The sequence below is a fragment of the Lytechinus variegatus genome, chromosome 13 (assembly GCF_018143015.1).
Source record: "Lytechinus variegatus isolate NC3 chromosome 13, Lvar_3.0, whole genome shotgun sequence".
Classification (NCBI taxonomy): Eukaryota; Metazoa; Echinodermata; class Echinoidea; order Temnopleuroida; family Toxopneustidae; genus Lytechinus; species Lytechinus variegatus.
Window position 1 is genome coordinate 34,711,844 of NC_054752.1, and position 23,968 is coordinate 34,735,811.

Genomic DNA, 23,968 nt, shown 5'->3' on the forward strand with positions numbered 1-23,968 from the left:
TCCCTAAGAGAGAAACGACTCCAGCTAATTCTTAGTAGAATTTTCTTAGGTTATTTCATGTTTTGGTTCCATCTTCTGCAAAGTTGAATTCGAAGTAGTTCAAGTATATTGAAATGTAGTACATTAAAAACTTGTTTTTTCTTGTGTTTCTTGCGTTTCTTTAGTGTAAAACCCTTCCAAAGTCAAGAAAATATGTCTGGTAGACTTCTCTTTTTTTAGGATAATATTAATTTATTTCTTAAGTAAGAATATTTGTGTGTGTTCAAGAATATTAAGTGTCAACATTTTATTTGAGGAAAAGAATACAGCCAGTATATTCTTTAAGATTTTGTTGACACTGAATTGTGAACAAAAATAGAAAAAAAAAGATTTATATCAAGTTTGATAATTGCAAGTTTGGGATTGTTTCTTGAAATCATATCTTGGCAAAGTGGATTAAAGTGTATGATCTGCATGTATTCATTTGAGCAATTATGTCTGCCCCCTGAAAATTGTTCTCCAATGTTTGAATGAGGTTCGAAATAAAATTTACTGGCTACAATATATGTCCAAACACAAAAACTTTTCCCCAAATTTGAATAATGACTTTGTCTCTATCCCCCAGTTTAATGAAGAAAGGGCCCCTATTTCTTCCACATTTTTCTTTACAAAAGGCAATAAATATGAATTGTCTACTCCTTACAAACTAATGAAAATAAAAGGAAGAAAAGGAAAAAGCCAATTGTTTCTCTCTTCATAGAATTTATTTACATTTTTTCCATGCATTCCTCAATATAGAAAATATGATATAGTTTATATTACACTTAGTTACAAATGAAAGATGTGTTTGGACGGAAACATCAAAAATTCAATCAAAGTCAATATGTGAATAGATGTGCATAGAATTAGTGTGTTGTACAATTCATGCAGTTTTGATAATAGCAATATTGGACATCAATACTTGATTTCTTGTAAAAAAAAAAAATCTCACATTCCACTGTAAGCTGCAAGTCTGAAATGAAAGCTATTTCATGTAAAATGGGATATGAAGAGCAGGGCAATTCTATAGATTTTCTGGATCACTTTGTAGAACCTTCTGAAATGATTTATCTCTGTTCGCTATTTCACATGACAAGTTCTAGTGCCATAAAAATGATCATGGCTTGAGGACTTTGTGAAGTGAATTTAGAATGCAGAACAAATGGAGGTCTGACATACAAAAATGTTGGCATTGCCTATCAGTTGATGTTGCTTATTTTATTGCATTCAAATGCAACCATTGTTGAATACAAACAATTATAACTGCTCTTTGATACCTCAATACACTTCTCTTCAACTCGGAGTTCCCATACATGTAGCTTTCAAAAGTTAGAACAAATATTCATAAGAATGCATAACATGGTGAAACTTGCAAACGGGACTAGACATGCTGGATGGAACGCAAGCTAGTTCTGAACCAATGGAGGCCCCGTGTAGAGGAAAGTCATCACCTCTGAATGTTACTAGCATAGAAATAGGGGAAATCTGTGCAGTGGTCCTCCTGCACATCCCAATCAGTTACATGTATATCGGGAGGAGAGACCCCGAGGGTCATAGTGATTCAGTTCGATTTTTCGCCTCCCAGGCACAGGTGACGCCAAACAAAATAATCAGGTACACATAACCTGTACTTCAGTAACAGTTGGTATGTATGGGTCAAGGTAATGCAGTGCTTGTCGTCCATGTTTCTAGTCTTCTCTGCAGACTTCACCATGACGCATCCAAAGATGAAAGATGTAGCTTATTAGTTACATTACTTTTAATATATATATCTCTATTCAAATCGTAGCAGTTTATACAGTATATACACACAGTTATATTTACAATATGGTACAGGAGAATATACAGAGGAATCAAATTCAGCATCCCAAATTCTGCCATACATATAGATATGATTACAGATTGCAAGCAGTTTTTTATTTCAAGATCTCATTATTGAACAGTAGAGAAGCCATAGGAACACAATGTGTATTAACGTGATCATGTATTGTTTTCCCATACATTAGTTGTATTGAGTAAACTATGTTCAAGTATTGGTGGTAGATGCAAGATACTTTCTCATATAGTCACAATAATTCATGACATGTAATTCAATGGTGCCTTTAATGTGATCAAATACCTTGTTTACGTGGGATTCCAGAACATACAAATGAATACAATTTATTTTTTCCCCCGCCAGTCTTTGATTTTGCTCATGGAGAAAGTATACTAAAAGATGCAAAATATAATTGGTTGTATATTGTCTAAATCTATTATGACGTGGTATTGAGTTCTTATTTCTTCCTCTTCAAAATCGCAAGTAGATTAAATTTCCATTTTCAACTTTCCAGCAAGTTTCAGAAAGCGTATCATGTATGTGAAATGGTTAGTGAAAAAAGTGATATACCTGCCAATTTTTCTACAAATTACAACTTGGGCTTACTGACAGGCTGGGTATATGTTATATTGTATTATATTGTTATTGGGGAAGGGGGTGTCTTATTGAGAGTTTAAAAAGTAACTCGAACCAATAGATTTATGAGGTATGTTGAATACGCCCATCATTAAACAGATACAGTAATTTCACAAGGTTTGTGACGAGTATTATAGAATAGTGATTCATGAGACGGCAATGGAAGCATGTTTATTGATTGTAAGATTCTTCTCTCCCTCCGTGTGGCTAGTGATGAGTGTAGATCCATCAAGGATATCTCTTGGTGTGCTGTCAACCATGATGGTACGACCTTGGAAAGTCTGTGTGAGAATGAAAGAGACAGAGAAATAAATGTCCCTGATTCTATGAAGTGACAATGGTGAAAGAAAACCTCACTGTTCAATTTCTCTCTCATTTTTTAATTGGACTGCAAAGTATAAGAATATATAATCAATGTTACATAGACACTTCAATGAATAGACTATTATGGATTTATGAAAGGTTCCAAGACATTTGCTCCAATGGTAAATCTGCATGTTAAGCCAAACATAAAACCTGACCTCCAAATCTAAAAAGAAACCCTAATATTATTTACATTTACATCTTTCTAAACCAAAAGCTCTCATTACAATCCTAAATCTAACCCTATGGCCTATGAGATATTAAGACAGGAGCAATTGTCACAGGAGCATAATTACATGTATGTGTGGGTGTCTCATGAAATCACCTATAAAACCAAGGTTTTAATGTGTTCCAGGCAAGAAATCTGCCTTGAAAGAAAATGTGGTCCCTAACAAATATCTTATTCACCCATCTCCATTCTTAGCTGAAAGAAGTGGCTATTAAAACATTTATTCACTGACCATGACAACCCAATGGCATAAATATATACATGACATCAAGTGGGGGGACATAATAGTTCATACCCCCTGAACGATAGGTTACTGCTCAAATTGACACCAGTGCGATAACAGAAAACCCAAACATTCAGCCCTTATTTTGAACCACATTCATCATCTGAAACTCAACAAATTTATTTCCATACCAAAAGGTCAAATTGCACTCAGATTTTTGTTAACAAAAATACTGATAGATCTACAAGGCCCTTACATCTTTAACTGATACATGTAGGAATCAAATTTATTGATAATCTTATGTTGTGCCCAAGAACATGTTACAAACAGCTATGTAATACACCCAAGCTAATATACACCTATTCTTCCAATACTTCAACAGTTTTGAATTTTTTCTTTTACTTACTGTTGTTTGAAGAGAAGGAAGATCAATGTCATGGAATGTATGCCTGGAAGGAAAAAAAAGGGGGAAAAAGTTAAGACATTCATTTAGAATGGTGGACTCCTAAAATTCATGTTAAATGAAGAATAACCAAAATTACAATTGATATATTATTGCTTGTAAAATACACAGATAAGACATATAGGAAACACAAAAAATAGACATTGTATATCACCAGAGCTGCCAACCTGAACAAGGACATTTCAGTATTTGAAGGATGAAAATCAGTATTTTGGTGAGAAAATCAGAATTTTTAAAAGAAATGTCATAGGATAACACTTAAAACTGAAAATTCAGGAATCAGTGTTTTGCATGAGACCATCAATATTTTGCTCATTTTTCAATTGATGAAATTAATGAAAATCAATACAAGTCGGAAGCTACATATCACCCACTTGTGAAAACACATATCCAAAGCCCTTTTCATAGTGCCCCTCCCTTATGTATTAGTCAAGTATACCTCAGAAGGGAAAAAAAGTCTTGCAGGTAATGGTTTGATGAGTGTATGACCTCAAATTACCTGTAAACTTACAATGAGATGTACAGCACCACTATTTTCCCATAGTACATCGAAATATCATGCTTGCAGTCAAAGTCACAGCTACAAATTTACTGGTTCCAAGAAAACCTTGCAGGTATACTTGAATTTATGACCTCAAATGACCTTTAACCTTGGCATATGACCTCCAACACAACCATCACACTAAACATGACTGAATTTCAAGATAACTTACTCATTATCAATGTTCTTGTCTCTGGACTCTTCGATGGCTCTCTCTTGTCTTCCTTTAGCAGTCTGGAAATAAAAACAGAAGAGAAAAAAAGGAATCGCTGGAAGGTTATCTGAATGGTGTGATGGCATTTATAAAACATTCTTTTTTATGATTATGAAATTTTACCTGCTTTTGATATTGAGAAAATGATTTGGTTGTTTGGTGTTAGAGTTCGGTCGGCGCTCTTCAATCTACATGTAGTAGATTATCTGCGCCAGGTCGTTTCCGAGTTAGTTGCTTAATCCCCACTTCAATATCCTCGGCGTTAGACTAGTCTGACCTGTCTTAAAGCAAGGTTCTTTGTGTTCTTAACAACAATAATAATAATCCGCTTTTATATAGCCCTTAATACATCAAAACAATGTGTCTGAGCGCTTTACAGATATATTATTACAAACTGGTGTGCTGCACTTTACCCAGGAGCAGTAAATGGGTACCCAGTAGGATTACTTCCCTGAGAGCTGCTGGTAAAGTGGTAGCATGAGCTGGAACCAGGGTAACAATACATGTAGTTGCACTTAGTATTCTCTGGCAAAAGAAGCGCTATATAAATCTAGCTATTACTATTAACATTATTATGACAGTTAGGTGTATATTACCTTGAGGATAGCATAGTTGGATGTTCTTGCCACATAGTCACCCCATTTCTTGATAGATTTCTCTCGCTGTCTGTGATTCTCTTTGATCTGCAGAGAAAAATGATACAAATAAGATTGAATAATAATGATATAGGATTTGTATAGCGCACGCATCCACCTTGCTAGGTGCTCAAGGCGCTCTTATATGACAATGATGAAATGACGAATGGCGATATGCTGAAAGAGTTCCAGACACTACCTACAAGGTTGCCATATTTCCCGGTCAATTTGACATTTACCAGTTGATTGAGCGAGAAATTATTCATCTCTCCTGTTGACTTCAAAAAATATAAAAGTCTTATCGCTCATACAGTGTCCAGATAATATGACAAGTGCCCGCACCCCTGCTCCATCCTGGATCTGTCTTTGCTGGTAGATACGTACCTCTGAATAGAGCTCCTGTTCTTCAAGTAATGCATGCTGTCTTTGTGATTCTAGAAGCTCATTCTGTTCTTCAGTGATTGACTCGGCCATCTCTTTGTTGGACCTACTCAACATCTCAAGCAATTCCTGAAATAAAAAGAAATTGATCAAAGAACGTCACAATGAAGATGGTTAATACTAATACTGAATGTCTTCCTCCTTGAGGCCTTATGAGCTTTGTCACTAACGTGTGGTTCAGGGTTGGTTTACGTTTATAAATACGCAAAATGGGTGCAAGATTGTTTTTTATATTCCTTAATTTAATTTATTTTGTTTAATTTTTATTCATATTTAGTGATTTCTTCTTTTTAGGGAAGGAGCTTTGTTTTAATTAGAGGGCTATCGATCACATCTGGGCAGAAATTTGTCCTTTTGTCCTTCTGCACATTTCTGCTGTCACAGCTTGGCAACACATGACAGATAGATAAACTATCTGATAAGTACCGGCAGACAAACTGTTTGTAGCAGGGACGTAGTTGAGGCAACATTTTGCTAGGGTTTGCCTTGGCCTCATTTCAAGTCACATGTACAAAGTCTATTGGAAAAGGTTTTCTTCAAGGAACTCGTGACTTGGAGGTACCGGCTTTGGCTAAATCCCTGGCTTGCAGACTACATACCTGATCTGGAGTGATAGGTCTGAGGTTCTCCTGTTCTAGCTCTGACGTGATCTCAACCCAGATCTCACCCTCTTTGAAATCCAGAAACCGTTTGATGATCACCAGTGTGACCTGCTCCTCTGTGGACAGTCCCTTTGGCTCATGATAACCTGTGTCAAGATTAAAGAGTTCCCAAGTCAGCAATAAGCATAAAGAAACTTCGTCAGGGTTTCAAGAAAACTATAAAAAATTCCTTGATTTTTCACTGATTTTCCCTGATGAAGTCTCAAAATTCCATTATAATTATTTCTACCATTACATGTTTTCCTGAACAGTCACTGAAGCAGCCACATCAGTTCTCAGAATTCACTCATTGCCTAATAGATTCCACTTACAGTCTACAAGCTTGTTCAGTACTGGTTTGAAGCCAATTAAAATTTCCTGACATTTCCCTAACTTGAAACAATATTATCAAATTTTATGAATTTTCAGACTGGATAATAGTAAAAAATACTTCCCTGATGGGTCTATGAACCCTATTCTTACAATCAGGGTCAGTCTTTCATCATATCACCAAATATCAAGTAAGTTCTTACATAGTTCAAGTAAGGCAAATGTAGAATATATGAAACCAGATGGACCAAAGTTCCTGAAACCAACACAGATGAGCACACACTGGCACCTATGCATATCTTGGAGAACTACTCATTTTATGGCAGAATGCCTTAGCGTACTAATTCTGAGAAAAAAAATCATGAAGGGTTTCTTCATGGAATAATGAGAGTTGACTTACCAATTTTGCAGAAGAGTGCGTAGATCTTGGCTCTCATATTCTCTGAGACGTCAGTGATGGCATGGCTTGGCTGGTTTGCTGGTAATGGTTTGATGCCGGCTTCCTCCTGGAAGCTACCCATCAATGGTACAGCTGGGTCTACAAAGAAAGAACAATCAATCAATCATACATCAAAGAACTGCCTGCAGAGGAACATTACCTGAGTTTGGTAACTGAACGGCTTAGTCAGATATGGGCCCCGTCTTACATAGAGTTACAATTGATCCAATCAATCATAAATCGATTGAAATCCATCAGTTTCATAATTTTTTCTACAGGATATGTGCAAAATGTTGTTTGTAAACAAAGGAGAACACACCAATTTAGCAAGAAATCAATGAATTTATGGATGTACATTCATATCTAGGGGCCATGTTGTTACAAAGATCTACAACATGTTTTTGTGCATAAAGGCGATCAGATGGCAGGCGTCAAAATAGGCCCTAACAATTTCCCAGGGTTGAGAAAAAAATTGCCAGTGTTTAAATTACAGTCAAGTCTCTTCTGAAACAAACATGTCAAACTCAGGGAATAAAAGAAACACATATGCTAGATAATGGAATCACTCAGGAATGCAATAATTTCTGCAGGATACAATGGGCACTACAATGAATGTGTGACAATACTATTCATAACCACACATGGCACTTTGCACGGTGAGTAAGCTTGAATGTGTGTAGAGTAAGGGTTAATAAACATTCAACTTAATTCAATATAACTGGGGGGTTGAAGGAGTTAAAATCAATGACCTCAAAAGTCAAACACAAATGAATTTTAAACAAATCGGAGGCAAACATTCAGGAGTTGTGATGGATATTTTTAATTATGTTAAAACATAACTCTTTCTTCCACATAGCCGTTAATTATTCTAATCTGTTCTCACCTGTAAGGACACCATTATCGTCCCTCTTGACACCCATGTGGGTCTCCTCCTGTCTCCAGATATCTACCAGGAGACTGGCGATGGTCCGTTCCTTCTTACCCTTCCAGGCCAGTAGGTGAGGTACAGTCTTGGGGTTCTCACAGAGATCTGTCAAGCAGCCAAGGCTCAGGTTGTGAGTATTCCTGGATGACGACTATGGATGCAAAGAAGAATTGAAGATGAATGTGGTGATTTAGTCTTAAAGGAAAGTGCTCACTTAGGATTTTCACATAGGTATTTTAAGAAGCAAAGGGTTAAGTTGCAATCATGAGAAAAAAGCAAAAGTAAGGATCACAGTGATATTGACTTATTGGGTACAGTCTCAGGGTTCTTACAGAAGTATGTCAGGCACCTAAGGGTCCGGTTATGGGTATTCCAAGATGAGGAAATATTGAGTGGAAAGTGAAAGGATTGCATCGATGATATAATATAGTAAAGAAATAGTCTGAGGGTTATTCACAGAATTTGTCAAGCAGCACAGGATAACTGGATGAAGACTATAGAGGAAAAAACACAAGGATCATGTTGGTGATATTGTCTCATAGGGAAGGTACTGACTTTACAGAGGCCAGTTGGGCACCCAATGGTAAAGTTGTGGTATTATGCATAAATTAACCAATTTTGAAGTTAATCTCTAAAACAGTTCTGTCATCGCCAGGAAAAGATATTTCAATGCACATATTGACCTATGTGAACTTTGAAATTTGACGATTATAACCCTAACCCTTCATCGTCGCTCCTACTTACATACTTCAACCAAGTTTGAAATAGATCTCTCATATCTTTTCTTTTGTGATCACAAGAATGACATCAGACTGAAGGATAACCCATAATATAATGGCTCTGCCAAACCACCCACTGTAGACAGAGGCATAATAAACAGAACAGTAAGTACCTCTAGTAGGTCCAGAAGTAGAAAGACTCCCTGGCCTTCTAGGAACTGGTCTTCATTGATGTAAGCTCCAATCACACAGCACCAGATATTATCTACAGCAGCCAACATCAGACGATGGTGTCCCAAGCCTCGGTTGAGCTTCTTAGCATCAGTCCTCAGGTACCTTAGCACCACCTCTACACCCTTCTCTCCATACAACTCCTGTAGAAGATTAAGAAAGATAATACCCAATTACAGTGTAGCCGATAATAATGGAAACATCTTTACTGTATCAGGTAGAAGCATGTACTTATGTATTTTTACATATTTTTATCAATTATTGAATGTGAATTTAATCAATGATGAAAATGTTGATGGTTATAAAGACAAGAACAACATTGATGACAAGGATAGTGGAGACCATGATGATGATCATGATCACAATGATCCTGAAAATGATGATGTTGAGGAGATGATTGATGATGATGACAATGATAGCGATGATGGATATGTTGACTGAGATTATGATGATAGTGAAGAGGATGATGATAATGAACATGATGATGGTGATGACGATGATGATGGTGATGATGAGAATGGGGATGATGATGATGATGGTGATGGTGATGATGATGATGATGGTGATGATGATGGTGATGATGATGATGATGGTGATGATGGTGATGGTGATGATGATGATGATGGTGATGGTGATGATGATGATGATGATGATGATGATGATGATGGTGATGATGGTGATGGTGATGATGATGATGATGATGATGATGGTGATGGTGATGATGATGGTGATGATAGTGATGGTGATGATGACGATGGTGATGATGATGATGAGTTGATGATGATGATGGTGATGATGATGATGATGATGATAGTGATGATGGTGATGGTGATGATGATGGTGATGGTGATGATGATGATGATGATGATGATGGTGATGATGACGATAGTGATGATGGTGATGGTGATGGTGATGATCATGATGATGATGGTGATGATGGTGATGATGATGGTGATGATAGTGATGGTGATGATGACGATAGTGATGATGGTGATGGTGATGGTGATGATCATGATGATGATGGTGATGATGATGGTGATGATAGTGATGGTGATGATGATGATGGTGATGATGATGATGAGGTGATGGTGATGATGATGGTGATGATGACGATGATAATGATGATGTTGACATTGATAGAGATGATAGTAATCAAGATGTAAATGTTGATTGTAATATTCTCAATGTTAAGAATTCTGATGAAGATTCTAGTGATAGTACTTCTCATTAATTGCAGTCACACATTATCCCATCATGCTTAAAAATTAATTCAAGAAATCTTTCAGATTGGACTCACCTTTCTATGCATATTCCCTTCACATAATACCGAGAGAATAAAGAGCATATCACATTGCATCTCAACATCTATAGCATCATCTTCTATGCTGGATCTTGTAGCACTCAACAGGATATCTAGAAAGAAAGACCAAAATATGTGGGTAAGTTATCAGTTTATAACCATTTTGGTCCAATACCACTTGATCTAATTTACAGATAAAAAACACTATGCCACTGAGCCCCATCTACATGTAGTTTGACCAGATTGTTGAAAGGGCCGTGTTTTATACAGTAGCTATAATTCAAGATTAGCAAAACTAAATATAAATCAAAATATCAGATAGAATCCTGCACTTCTTAAAGTAATTCAGGTAGCATGAATCTAAAAACCAGCAAATATGTTCTCAGGATAATAAACCAACATTTAATTATATGGAAAAAAATTCCCTCGTGTAAGCCATGTTGTTATTTCCTTTTGCAATGGGGGCCTGGGAGGAATTTATTCCTTGAATAACAGTTCGTAGAAGCCGCTTTGCTAATAAAAGTCTAGTGATGCATTATCTTTGAGCATTTACAGATTTCTGATAAAGTAAGTGATAATCTCTAGATAAGCAAGTATGATTCTCACCAAGTAATTGGTTGATGGCACCCTGATCTACGAGATCTTGGTTGACCTCGCTGTCGTTGAGAGAAACCACACTCCTCATGAGATGAAGACAAAATCTCATCTGAGCTCGTTTGTTTCCTCGTCCACCTTTACCATGGAATGCATTCCCATGTCCAGCAAAATCATCTTGATGATAGAAAAAAAGACCTTTTATCATTAAAACAGGCATGATATTTATTTCTGTAAAAAAATCTGAAAATTAGCAAAGGGTCATTAAGTCACCGACGAAGTCCAAGGCGCCCCGGTCGGGGTTTCAAGCTCTTGCATAATAAAGAAATCAAAAGTGATTTTTCAAGGTGAGTCTGCGTATCATATGACTTTAAAAAGCAGTAAAAAGCAGCATGAAAATGTTTTGGGGCAAAATTCATGTAAAAAAAAATAGATCTGAAAAAAAATATTACAAAAATTGGAATTACGATTTTAATCGGGAGAATATTGTGCCTATCAAAAGGAAACGGTCAGGCCTTACATTTTAATGTTTTTAGGGCAAGGCTAATTTGAGAGGGAACATTTATTACAGCACATGTAACAAAAACTAAAAGGGGCACCAAAGTTTCCAAGGCCAATAATAGAGGTATTGTGAGACCGGTCAAAAAGGCTTCCATGGTCTATGGCCTTGGACTTACTTCAGCCCTACAATTACTTTGCAAAACCTGTAACAATATTTGGTAAATTGAAAGATAATTTCCAAAGTTGAATTTGTGGTAAGAAAATAAATAAACTAAATTTAGAGCAAAGAAATTTTACAGATACTTTTTAATTTTATTCCAACAATATCCTTTGCTCATAATGCTAAAAAATATCGCAAGGGAAATGATACCTACAATTACTAAATTGGTAACTTGATAGAAATGTAAAAATTGCAGTTTTCTATGCTAAATGACAAATGAACATTTCTTAAGTGATTCTCTATCAATCTGAATTTATTTCTAATACATAAACTTTACAAAGGAAAACAGAGCAGTGAAAGACATAATATATTACTGTTGCCAATTTGAAGATAAACAATTATCAAAAAAGGGAAAAAATAATTCACTGCCTCATAATTCTCTTACCTTTACCCACACACCATTCCAGCAGTAGCAGTAACCTTGTATTCCCTTGACAGGTCATATAATCCTGTATACAGAGCGGCGCTAAGGTGCATAATGCTGACATTGCATGGAGTTGAATCTCTTCAAACTGGGCGGGGCTCCACTCCTGCGGCTGGCTGGAGTTCTCGTTGTTCCTGATGAATGATAAGAGGGCTAAGATCACATGACCTTCCCCTAAGAGCTGAAGAAAAAAAATAGCAGATGGTAAGATTTACAGGGAATTACTACTTAGCATTTACAAATACCCTGCCTTTCACTTAACCTTGGGCCTGTTTCACACAGAACTTTGTAAAAGTAGTTCTTATGAAAGAAGCGAAGCCCAGCGGCCCATAGCAAATGTGATGCAAAAGTCCATGTCTCATCATTTAAATGTGATGCAAACACCTTCATACAATGTGAACTACACTAAAGGATTACAAAATTGTCTTGATGTAATTAATGAAAGGGATGGAAAATGAATGATTTTCCATGAAGTTTTCCTGATTAATATGGAACCTAGCTTTGTTACATGAGATAACGCGGTAAAGCCTTGACTTTATATCATAATAGCTTGGAAAAAAATTCAAGATGCTAATTGCCAACATAACAAAATGCCACTTACCGGAATAACTGCAGGTTCTTGGCTTAGAACCACCAGGATGTTAATCAACATCTTCTTCAGCTCAAAATCTTCAGGGCTCTATTCATCAAAATGCATACAGAGAAAGAAACAATATTAATGCCAACTCGAGTAATCAGTAAACAATTATTGACAGAAAGACTCTGATCTAATTTTTAGTGTTATGCTTGCTTGATTTTCCTCTATACATTCAATTCAACTTGTTGAGGTGGACTTGACCTTGAAGATGCATGTTCATTTTATCAAAATCCACAGAAAATATACCTTGTTCTGTATAATACTAGCTAGATTTATATTTGTGAGAGGATACAACATGCAATCATTACCCCGAGAGGTTACTTGAGCTACAACTTTATCAGCAGCGCTCCTCCAAGGAATTAATCCTACTTGGCTAACTACTCACCTAACCTGGGTCGAGTGCAGCACAATGTGGGTAAATCTTTTGCTGAAAGACTTTACACCATGGCTGGCATTCAAACCCACAACCCTGCATTTGAAAGACGAGAGTCAGAACCACTACACCACAACGTCCCCCCCCCCCCCCCCCGGATGTAACATTTAAATATCATTCTACTTACTGTTCCTAATTTCAGGTATTTGACCAATGCATTGTGACTCCTTACTTCCTGGAATGTGGCAAAGAGGATCAAAACTTTGGCATAACCAGTTTCCTATGGGAAAAGGAGAAAAAATGAAATAACAAAAATAGTTTGAAAACATCGCACTTACAATGTAATAAATCAGTCTATGTAATAGCTTATTACTGAAGTTATCAGATTTTGATTTTGATTAGTCCGAGCATTTTCCACTCAAGGGGGATATAACACTAATTTATAGCTTTTATTTTCCATAATTCTGCAATTTCTCCAACACAAACTAGAACAAGGTAAACTGGGTAACATATAAAAGATATATAAGATATTTTATCCATCATATTGTTTCATCACCCCAGGAGAAGAATCTCCAGGATATTTTATACATTGACCAATTTTGACCAATAATTGTATATAAAGGCAATTTAAAAACAAAAAGTGTTTCCTGCACACCTAAAAGGCACATATAATATCAAAATACTGTTGCTGCTTCTGCTTCTACTACTGCTAATCATACTTCTTCACTATAATCATCATTACTACTACAGCTATTAAAAGACAAGAAAGGAAATAAGAAAAAAAAGAAAGAGGAAAATACTTACTATGAATGGTGCCTCAGGATTGTTGGCTACTGCTAGCGTTGTCAGAACAAGGAGGTCGTTCCTAATAAGTTTAGAAAATGCATATATTATACATATAACATTTCTTTCCTCAAATGTTCCTCACGTTGTATGTTTTGTAACTACTTTGTATTTTTGTTTCAAACAGAATATTGGCAGATGCCAATGATGTTCAAATAAATTCAATTCATATATTACATTATATCAATGTACATGTATATACCGGTAGATAACATTGAAGTACATAGTCAAACAGTACACCAAAATTTTGTCAAATTTTTAAAGAGCATAATTAAATGTTTCATGTGATATACAATTTAATGAAATGGACTGGAATGCACTTTATGAGGATCCAGAGGGTATACAAAGCCGATATTCTTTTTTTTCCACAATTCAGTTTCATTTTTTTTTGGGGGGGTGGTATTAACGTTCTAGTAGTACATATCTCACCTTAACTGCCTATCATAATGACTGTAGCCATTAGTCATCTGTTGTGTAAAAGCATCCTTGAGTGCCCTGCAAACCGACAAACATGAAAGAAACATACCAAATATAAAGACATAAAACGGGGTTTAACTTAGTTTAAGTAGAACTTACTGTGTTTTCATAAGTTAATGAGAGTCCAATTTCAAGGGAGCCAAGAATACATATCACTGTTATAAATTACAACTTAAATTTTTGTATTGAAAGAATATTACTACTTTTTTGTTGTGTTCCAAAAAAGTAACGCACATGTATCTTGCATATGCAGCAAGGCTCTGCAATATTAAAGACAAAGCAATGCACCATTTTAAAAAGTTGATTTTTTGCTTGTTATTTCAGCCCAGGTGCGGATTGAGCCCAATTAGGCACAATAGTTTTGAGAGGCAGACTTTTGTACAAAAGCAATATGGCCCCTAAAATGGAATCGGGTTTCATACAGCAGGATCCATGCATATTCTAACTAATTCAGGAAATTTTGTAGTTTTTTTTATTAAGAACCTTTAAAAAATATCATCCAAAATACATAAGAGAAAGTCAACAATTCTACACACATTGTGTCCAACTAAATTGCTCAAGTCTCTTCACTCAATGCAAAGAAACAACAAGAATAGTGAAAAAAATTACTAAAATCCTTGAATTGGCAATGAAATGAAAACATTCAAAATCTCTGAATAGTCCATCAACAAAATAGTTTCTAAATTCCTACCTATTCTTTAATAATCACAACTGACTTCTGGTTCACAAAAGGCAATGCAGGAATGAAATGGAAAATACCCATGTTGCCAATTTGAAGAAATAAATCTGATCAAAAAAGGCTATGAATACCTAAATGCCCTTAATAATGGGATATTTCTACTCACTCTATGCAGATAAATGAGTTGAGCTGACGAGCCATCTCCTCTCTATCTCCATTCTCCATTAGATTCCACAGAATCTCAATGGAATGGAATAATAACCTAATAAACAAGAGAGAAATAAGAGAAAAAAAATCATTTAAAAAGCTTGAAGGTATTGCTAAAAGACTGTAATGAAGAGTAAATTACAAACAGGGCATACACCATCGGATCAATATCCTGCACTTTGATATGTGTGTTGGTCCAAGGGTGCAATTTCACAAAGAATAATCAATGAGATGAATACCTTTGTAATGTGTTACAATTATTATTTTCAGAATCAGGGTTCCCAGCTTTTTAAGAAAACAAAATGCCCTGATCTTTCCCTGATGAATTTAAAAATTCCCTGATAATTATTCAAACCCATTCCCAGTTTCGCATGTTCTTTAAGTTGTTGCGGTGCATTACATATATATTCATTATAAAAACAATAATGTAAATCTAATTAGTACCACCATAACCAATCATTCAATGAATATTGTTTTGATATGCAACAAAATATAACAGAGTCTGACGGACTACTGTGCTTTCGACTTTTGGGCTGATCAAAATTCCCTGATTTTTCCCTCATTTGAGGCATTTTCCCTGATTTTAGGTATTTTTTAGTCAAATTCCCTGATTTTTCCCTGATTGGAAAAAAGTAAAATAATTTTCTCCTGATTTCCAAGATGGGCTGGGAACCCTGAGAATTCAAGGCATGCATCAAGTTGCACAAAAATTACTATTATGGTGATTTCGCACCAATTGGCAACTACCATGGTATCAATACTGAACAGCCAATATGAATCAAGGACTATCTCCATGGAGATGCCATAGGATGGCAAAGATGTAGTAGCTAGGCAACAGGACATTGGAAGTTCACTTACTTTCCACTGGGGTCTGGGTCATTCATTCGGCTGCATATACGGCTTGCAGCATCAGCTGACAGCATGGAATTACAATTGATAGGAGAGAAGGAAGAGAAATGCTGCAGGATGATCATCAGCCGAAGTTTGACCTCCAGGTCATTCTCAAGTAACGTCAGACTCTGAAAATCAAGGAGCAAATTAGGTGGTGATAGTATGACATTTGTGTAAAAGATGAAAATAAACTCTACATTCAGCAAATACAGACATTGCATCACTTCATCATTGATGCTTTAAATTCTTAAATTTGGACAATTCTTTTTTTTTCAAGTATAGAAAGGAAGATCATATTTTGTCCCCTTATATAATTGTTATCATCACTTCATAATTTATTCCATAATTTGTACAAAGGAGAAATAAAAAAAATTGTAAAAAGAGGCATTTTTCATACATCATGTAGATACCTTAACTAGTGTCTCTGCTATGTCACTTCTTTCGACCATGGCTGCATTGTAAGCTCTGGTAGTAGGCTGGTGGTCTTGAACTAGCAGACCCTTTGCATCATTTGTATAGATGGCCTCCAATGTATTGGCAAGCTGGATACGCACTTCTCTATTTGGTACTCTCATTAAATAGCCTGGAAAAAGGACAACCATACGAGTTATAACAAACCAAATCCACTCTTACACAGTGCTACTGAGCATAAATCCACTCTCACACAGTGCTAAAGAGCATAAATCCACTCTTACACAGTGCTAATGAGCATAAATCCACTCTTACACAGTGCTAATGAGCATAAATCCACTCTTACATAGTGCTAATGAGCATAAATCCACTCTTACACAGTGCTATATAATGAGCATAAATCCACTCTTACACAGTGCTAATAAGCATAAATCCACTCTTACATAGTGCTAATAAGCATAAATCCACTCTTACACAGTGCTAAAGAGCATAAATCCACTCTTACACAGTGCTAATGAGCATAAATCCACTCTTACATAGTGCTAATGAGCATAAATCCACTCTTACACAGTGCTAATGAGCATAAATCCACTCTTACACAGTGCTAATAAGCATAAATCCACTCTTACACAGTGCTAATAAGCATAAATCCACTCTTACACAGTGCTAATAAGCATAAATCCACTCTTACACAGTGCTAATGAGTATAAAGAATAAAGAAAGTAACAAGATTGGGAAGATTTTAGGAGGAATTACATATGTATAAACATTTCTTATGTCCCTAGGAAGGGTATCCACAATGTGGGCATGCATGAGCAAATGATCACCCCACCCCCCCCCCCAAAAAAAAGAAAGATTTGTAGCCTTTTTGTTTGGCCTAAAATGTAGAATTTTAATAAGCACATGCACAGGGTCCTGTTTTATAAAGACTTTGCACTATTGTGACTTTGCCATTATTGTAACTTCTATGGAAACCTTGATTGTGATTGGCTGCTGAGTGACGTTACCATGGTAGTTACCATAGTAACAAAGTTACAACACCAATGGAGCCTGTGAGTGCTGACCAGTGCTTTTGAGTTTATTTTTTATAATTCATACTAGTGTCTGATAACATTTTTCATATACTTACTGGACATTTTATATCAAATTTATTTGTTACTTGTAGGGAGCCCTATCAGCAAACTCTTGCTTTTGAAAGGCTCTCTAACCATTTTTACTTCACATAATTTTCTGTTGTATCACACCTTTGAATACCAGGTATTGATGTAAATTGTGTCTGTTTGTTACAATGGTTGAAACAATAGGTGAAATGAAATGTAATCTTTACTAATTTTCTACTTATCAATCTGATACTACACATTTGGCTACAGATAAACTTACCTAATTGAGAGAATGACTCTATGACAATCTGTGAGTAAGTAGTTTCATCTGAAGATTTTTCCCTCAGGAAAGGAAGGCTACATAGCTTTAACATCTCAATCATAGGCTTGATGTACATGGGTTGCTCGTGACTTCGGTCAGCACACACATTCAAGATTTTGAATACTTGCACTAAATCTTTGAGAAGCTGAAATGAGGATTTCTGGTCAAGGAAAATATGAGTATGCAGTGAAACAAAACACATGAAAGGGGTAATGTACTGTTTTGTAATATTGGTTGTGCCAAAATATTAATGATTTCAGGTAATGTAAAGAAGCAAATCAAAACAGCATGGTTAAGTCGACTATTGTGTAATTACAGTGTAATCAGGCCCCATCCACCCTTTTCAACATAACACAAACAGCTGATTCAATTCATATTTAGCCTAACATTTAGAGAAATAAACAAATTATTGTTAGAAACATTCCTGGATATCCGCCATATTGACAGGAGGCAGATTTTCAAAAGATATTTTAATACTTCTGTCACGAATTTGTGAGTGCAGACTGGGTGTGAACTATTTCTATTCACGAAAAGTCAAGAACCAGAAAAATCTAGGCCATTTGAGTGACGCCATTAGGACATGGTCTGCACTATAACTATAGACAGATCTAACCTTGGAATTCACTTGATTCTTAAATAGTACAGACTCTGTACTTCTGCAGTCAATTCCCCACGCATAGAAGGCACTACACTACTGCCCTATGCGCAAACATATAATTTTGCAAACTTTACCACTTGCTGTTGCCACGATGATAATCCAGACTATTTTTAAATCAATTAACACAACTTTTATAGCAATGTCTGCACTAATCTGATTCAGACTATTTGAAGGTAAATTCATAAAAGTGGTATGATAATAGGTTAATAACAGGCAGCAGATTAGAAAGGATACAAATCCAGCACTGTAGTGTCGAATGAGTCTCTGGAGAGCATGGTTGTGTCTTTCATAGAGAGCAACCTATAGACAAAAATATGAAGATATAGATCATAACATGTATTTATGAAACATTAAACTTCTCTCTGGGAATTCAAAGTATGTCCAAGGTTTCTCATGACTGGACATTATTGAGGGACAAAATGGGATGGGTCTAAGCTATAACTCTACAATATCTCTGGTATATGCCATATAGTAACATTTCTCTAGCCTTCTGGGCGTATGTTAATGTGTCCCTTTTTAAGAAAAGATTTATCATTAAGAGGACAAGAGGAAGCAATAAAGTACCGAGTATAATGCACTCATCATTAACTGAGGCAAGTCTCAATTGTTAAAGCTATTTGACAGGGCGTACAAGCATGATATAATTCTATAACCTCTCATTCAAAGTCATTATGAGCACCCTGTGATTCTGATGATTTATTTTTATTCTTCCTTATTTATGGGAAGTTGCTAAAACATGGGTAGAGCAAAAAACATTTTGATAAACACCAAACATATCACATGTATCCTCCAATTCTTTCAAACCTAAACTTATCTGAAGAACACTTACTGAATGAGGATCTGTAAGAAGTTTGATGACCTTTACAAAGTTCACCTGTTGGATCTTGATTCCCTGTGGTTTAGAGTAAGACAGTGAAAAGGAAAAAGGAAATATATTTTAGGATACACATAATCAATCAAATCAACTTCTCTGTGAAAAACAAAATTAACCTAACTAATCTTATCTAACAATAATTAATCTAATTCTCTAATGCATGCATTAGCACACATTAAAGGGAGATGTGTTTTTCGCCATGTTCAAAATTCAAAATTGAAAATAATCTCAAAAATGTTAAATATAAAACTGAGTGTTCATTGTACATTGTTTACAATAGACATTTACTACATGTATGTTTAAAAGTAACTCGCTAAGGTTGATATATTTTTTAAATTAAACTCACAATTGCTATATCCATCTTGATTATCAAAATATAACAGATTTTGCAACCAACATGTTTTAAATTCCTGCTAAGCCTAAGAATATGATGCCAATTCAATCTCATGGCTGAATGAGCACACAATGGAATACATGTAGGATGGGGGGTTGGGTGTCCGGACACTAATATTTTTTAAGCCTAGATTTTTTGTCTTTGGATTACACTAAAAATACGAATTTATTTGTTGTAAACATCACTTGTTCACCACTACCATCTGGCCTGTGGAGAATCTACAGGTAGGACTATGGTATGCCAATGCTGTATTGAGCACACTTTTTAAAAATATCATTAAAATATCACTTTTGTGACCAAAATTACTAATTTCCATACAGTTTTAATTTATTTATCATTAGTAACATAAAAATAATTTTTGTATTCACCAGAGCGCTCAAAAACTTGAATTTTGGGCATATTTTTGTGTACGCCCTCTATTGGTGGAAAGTAATATGGCAAGAAAATTTTCATTTTTTGATCTCAATTTTTAATTATGAAAAAAATGATATAAAGAATCAAATTTAAATAAGAGCCAAGCTGTATGAATAACAGATCTAATGGAAACTGTCAGTGTAAAAAAATCAAGCATTTGCCCCAAAGAAAAAAGAGAAAATAAGCCAAACATTGCCACCCTTATTTTGCCACAAATGGAGATATAACTGAGAACAAGGTTATATCATAACCTTGTTCATTGAATGAGTGGTAAACATCTTCTATTTTGTTCTCTACAATATTTCCTAACATTTTGTACTAAAAATGGACGAGACTTTGCTTGTGAATTTTTCAAAATGACTTTCTAAAATTGATCGTCCGGACACACAACCCGTCCGGACACACGACACCTGGGTATACATGTAGGATGGGGGGTCGGGTGTCCGGACACTTTATCTTTTTGAAGCCTTCTTTTTTGTCTGTGGATTACACTAAAAATATGTATTCATTACTTGTAATCATTTTCTATTTTGTTCTTTATAATATTTCCTAACATTTTGTACTAAAAATTGATGAAACTTCGCTGGTAAATTTTTCCAAATGACATTCTAAAATTGATCGTCCGGACACACAACCCGTCCGGATACACAACAACTGGGTATACTATGTAGGCCCTAGCAAGATTTCAATTCGAAATATCGTCTTTTAAATTAAAAACTGACTAAAATAAAATATTGAGTTTTGGACTCGGAATAAATTTTCATCTCTCTCTCTCTTTCTATCCCACTTTCGTATGGTAGGGGGTCCTAAAGCTGCGCGGGTCCTAAAGCTACGCACCACTCATCGCGCATGCAGTTTTTAATGGCAAATGCACACTTTGTGTGGAATTGTGACTGCAGAGTGACGAACGATTCCTATTCAATTTTTTCTACAGAGGCTGCAGTAAATCTCTAAATGCAGAGAACACCCACAACTGTTTTGAATTTTTGAGCTATATTCTCTTTAATTTCATATTATCCTATAATAGTATGAACATATTTTAGAAATTGAGGCACAGGAAATTCTATTTTTCTGCATGATAAATCGAGTGCGTAGCTTTAGGACCCCTTCTAACATCGGGCGGCGAATTCAAGAGGTGTTCGGAAAACACGGCGGGATTTTCATATTAGTGAGTTTTGTGATATTTTGTTCTTGCTTAATGATCTTTAGAATATTTGCCACAAGTTAGCGACAGATAATTTGTTCAAATATTAAAATTGGCATAGTTTCTATCGTTTGTAAACAAAGTGCGTAGCTTTAGGTCCCCCCATCATACACTTAAGTCTTAGACTAACCTTTTTCAATCCCATCTCCTCATCTGTAATAATGTGCCCGACAACTGGCACAGGTGGTTTGGGTTGAAGTTGTGTCGCCATTTTTGTTGTCATCCTCACGTTACTGAAAACCAAGGTTCCCAAGTTATTCTAAAAGTCAATATGCATAATTTTCTCGAAAGTCTGAAATTTAAAATGGAATGATTCCGAATGAATAACTTTTGTTTTTGATCACGAGTTGAAAGTCATAAAGTCAACAACTTCTCTTCAGTCTTCACTTCTTATTCTAAAATTCAAATTCGAGGAGAGAATAAGTCAATATCTTGTTTCACGTGCATTTACGATGAATTCATCTTATATAATAAAAACAAATCAAAAGTTTGCTGGTGTCTGATGCTGGTCCGTGTGTAAGCATCGCGACGCTCAGCTCAGTGAATCTGATTGTCGCACTTCCCGCTCCACTTGCCGGGGCACTGTCGGCCCAGATAATTGTTACTTCTCGATGGTCGAACGAGAACTGCGCGATCCTCGAAGTCGAAGACGGATTTTTTGTTGACTACCCGACCTTCAAACCACGAATACTGTCGTTCTGAACACACACTCCTTTAAGCAGTCAATATTTTAGGAAATTCAACACATAAGGTACAAGAATAATAGAGAAATTTACACGCCAGTCCAATGTTTGAAATATCTCTACTCCTCATAAATAGATTTCGACAGAAATTCTTGGCGACAAATCGCCATATTTACAGTTGCCACGATACCCAAAGGATGCTGGGATAAACTAGTCTTTTTGAAAATCTATAGTAATAATTTTTAAATTAAATTGTATCTTTCATAGTAGAAACTGCACTAATTGCTGCGATTTCAAAAAAATTGTATAGAAAATATTTTTAAAGAGATCATGGAGACATTTATACCATCTGGAACGTTCCAAAAAATTGAACAAAAAGTAAAATGACATTTTCAAACACATTGAACCATATCTAAGATAGGAGAAATTCCGTAGGCTAGGATTTCAGACTTTAGTGCGTTCAAGCACCAAGTCAGATCGTGATGACAGTTTTACGTTGTGCATTTCTAAATGAGCGTCAGTGGCGTACGCAGGAGGGTGGTTACATGAGTTAACCCCTCCCCCTTATATTCCTATACCCAACCCCTCCCCTACAATTTTTTAAGACCTTTTTCTTTTTGAGGTACGAAATTACGTAAAATTTTGGCTTGTCAATTTTTTGGGGGGTATAGGAATTAAACGACCTAAAATTTGTGCCGAAGACCTTCTTTTGGGGAGGTTGTCAACCAACATTTCATTCAGCTAGAAAACCCCGCCCCTTTAAAAAAAATCCTGCACACGCTACTGATGAGCGTTATATAATCCAAAATTCCTTCCACTTAATTCTTTCTCTTTTTCACTTTGTTTTGCTTGAAGGCATGCAAGGTTGTCCCTTCAGGCTTTATACCCGCCCAGGCCGCCCCCCCCCCCTCCCCTGGTTTTGGCACTTCAAGGAGTCAATAGGGGGGAATACGTTGATCATAATTATTATTATTGTCTCGTCCACCCTATTTATATTTCGTGTCTTATTCTGGACTTTATATTCCTTTTGATTGAATGCACGTATTGCAGAGAGGGTCGATCCCGAGGGTAAGAGCCTTTAATCTCCGGAAAAACTTCATTTTCCTATCCTCTTTGACAATTGCCAGTGGTTCCCGTCAGAGGTAGCGATCCTGGGGGCCGGGGGCACAGTGGCCCCCCCCCCATATTTTTTGAAGCACTGAAAACGTGCCCTTTATACGCAAGAAAAACTCCACTCACAAACGTTTCAGGTGTTACCACTTGCCCTTCCTCGTATAAATTTCATATATCCCCCAAAAAATGCTCCTTACGGACGTTTTTTGTCTTTTTTTTCACCATGAGAGGACCCGTTTTATGTGTTAGTAATTAAGTGCTTATTTTCTTTTTAGTGCCCTTTCTCAAATCAGTGCCCCTTTCTAGCCAAGAAAAGTGCCCATCACGAAAGTGTTCTATGCCTCTTTCACCTGGAAAGGACCCGTTTTATATCTCAGCAAGTGCTCCCTTGCATAATTGTAAGTGCCCTTTGTTGAATCAGTGCATGCCCCTTTTTCCCCAAGAAAAGTGCCCCTCACGAACATGTCCTGTGCCCCTTTACCTGAAAGGAACCTGTTTTAGTGTTAACTAGTGCTGAGCCCTTTTTCCTTCTCATAGGTACCTTTCATTGGCGGCGGAATTTAGGGGAGCCACGGAACTTAAAAGATTTCACCCATCTTTGCTAAAAGCTGTTGTTTATATTTTATTAACGCAGTAGTCTACACTAAGGTCTGCAGTTTTATATAAGTACATCTTAGTTTTTCTTACAAACATGATAAAAGGCAGGCGCATTGATTTTGCACCCCGTGGGCCCTACCTGATTTTGGTGCCATTGTGTACTTTTCGAAAAATGACGGCCCTCATGA

The 23,968-nt window shown here is 36.1% G+C and overlaps 1 protein-coding gene across 1 annotated transcript; it reads right to left on the minus strand.

Moving 5' to 3' along the window:
• Positions 1-1,244: 1,244 nt before the first annotated feature.
• LOC121426561 (cilia- and flagella-associated protein 69-like) lies at positions 1,245-22,265 on the minus strand. Its single transcript, XM_041622910.1, has 23 exons — positions 21,518-22,265; positions 19,331-19,393; positions 18,736-18,801; positions 17,802-17,988; positions 16,421-16,593; positions 15,978-16,138; positions 15,079-15,174; positions 14,186-14,251; positions 13,718-13,778; positions 13,101-13,193; positions 12,505-12,582; positions 11,865-12,084; positions 10,771-10,935; positions 10,162-10,277; positions 8,807-9,007; positions 7,873-8,065; positions 6,951-7,088; positions 6,179-6,327; positions 5,523-5,648; positions 5,100-5,186; positions 4,462-4,523; positions 3,692-3,734; positions 1,245-2,751 (listed from the first exon to the last, which is right to left on the minus strand). Exons 1-23 carry the CDS (start codon positions 21,608-21,610, stop codon positions 2,617-2,619), a joined length of 2,772 nt encoding a protein of 923 aa, XP_041478844.1. The 5' UTR covers positions 21,611-22,265; the 3' UTR covers positions 1,245-2,616.
• Positions 22,266-23,968: the final 1,703 nt, after the last annotated feature.

Bases quoted from the DNA above. Each gene is read 5' to 3' on its own strand.
- LOC121426561 (XM_041622910.1), bottom strand. From the start codon at position 21,610: ATGACAACAAAAATGGCGACACAACTTCAACCCAAACCACCTGTGCCA. The intron at 14,252-15,078 runs GTGAGTAGAAAT...GTCGGTTTGCAG, and splicing joins AACTCATTTATCTGCATAGA to GGCACTCAAGGATGCTTTTA. The intron at 2,752-3,691 runs GTAAGTAAAAGA...ATTCTCACACAG, and splicing joins TTCCTTCTCTTCAAACAACA to ACTTTCCAAGGTCGTACCAT.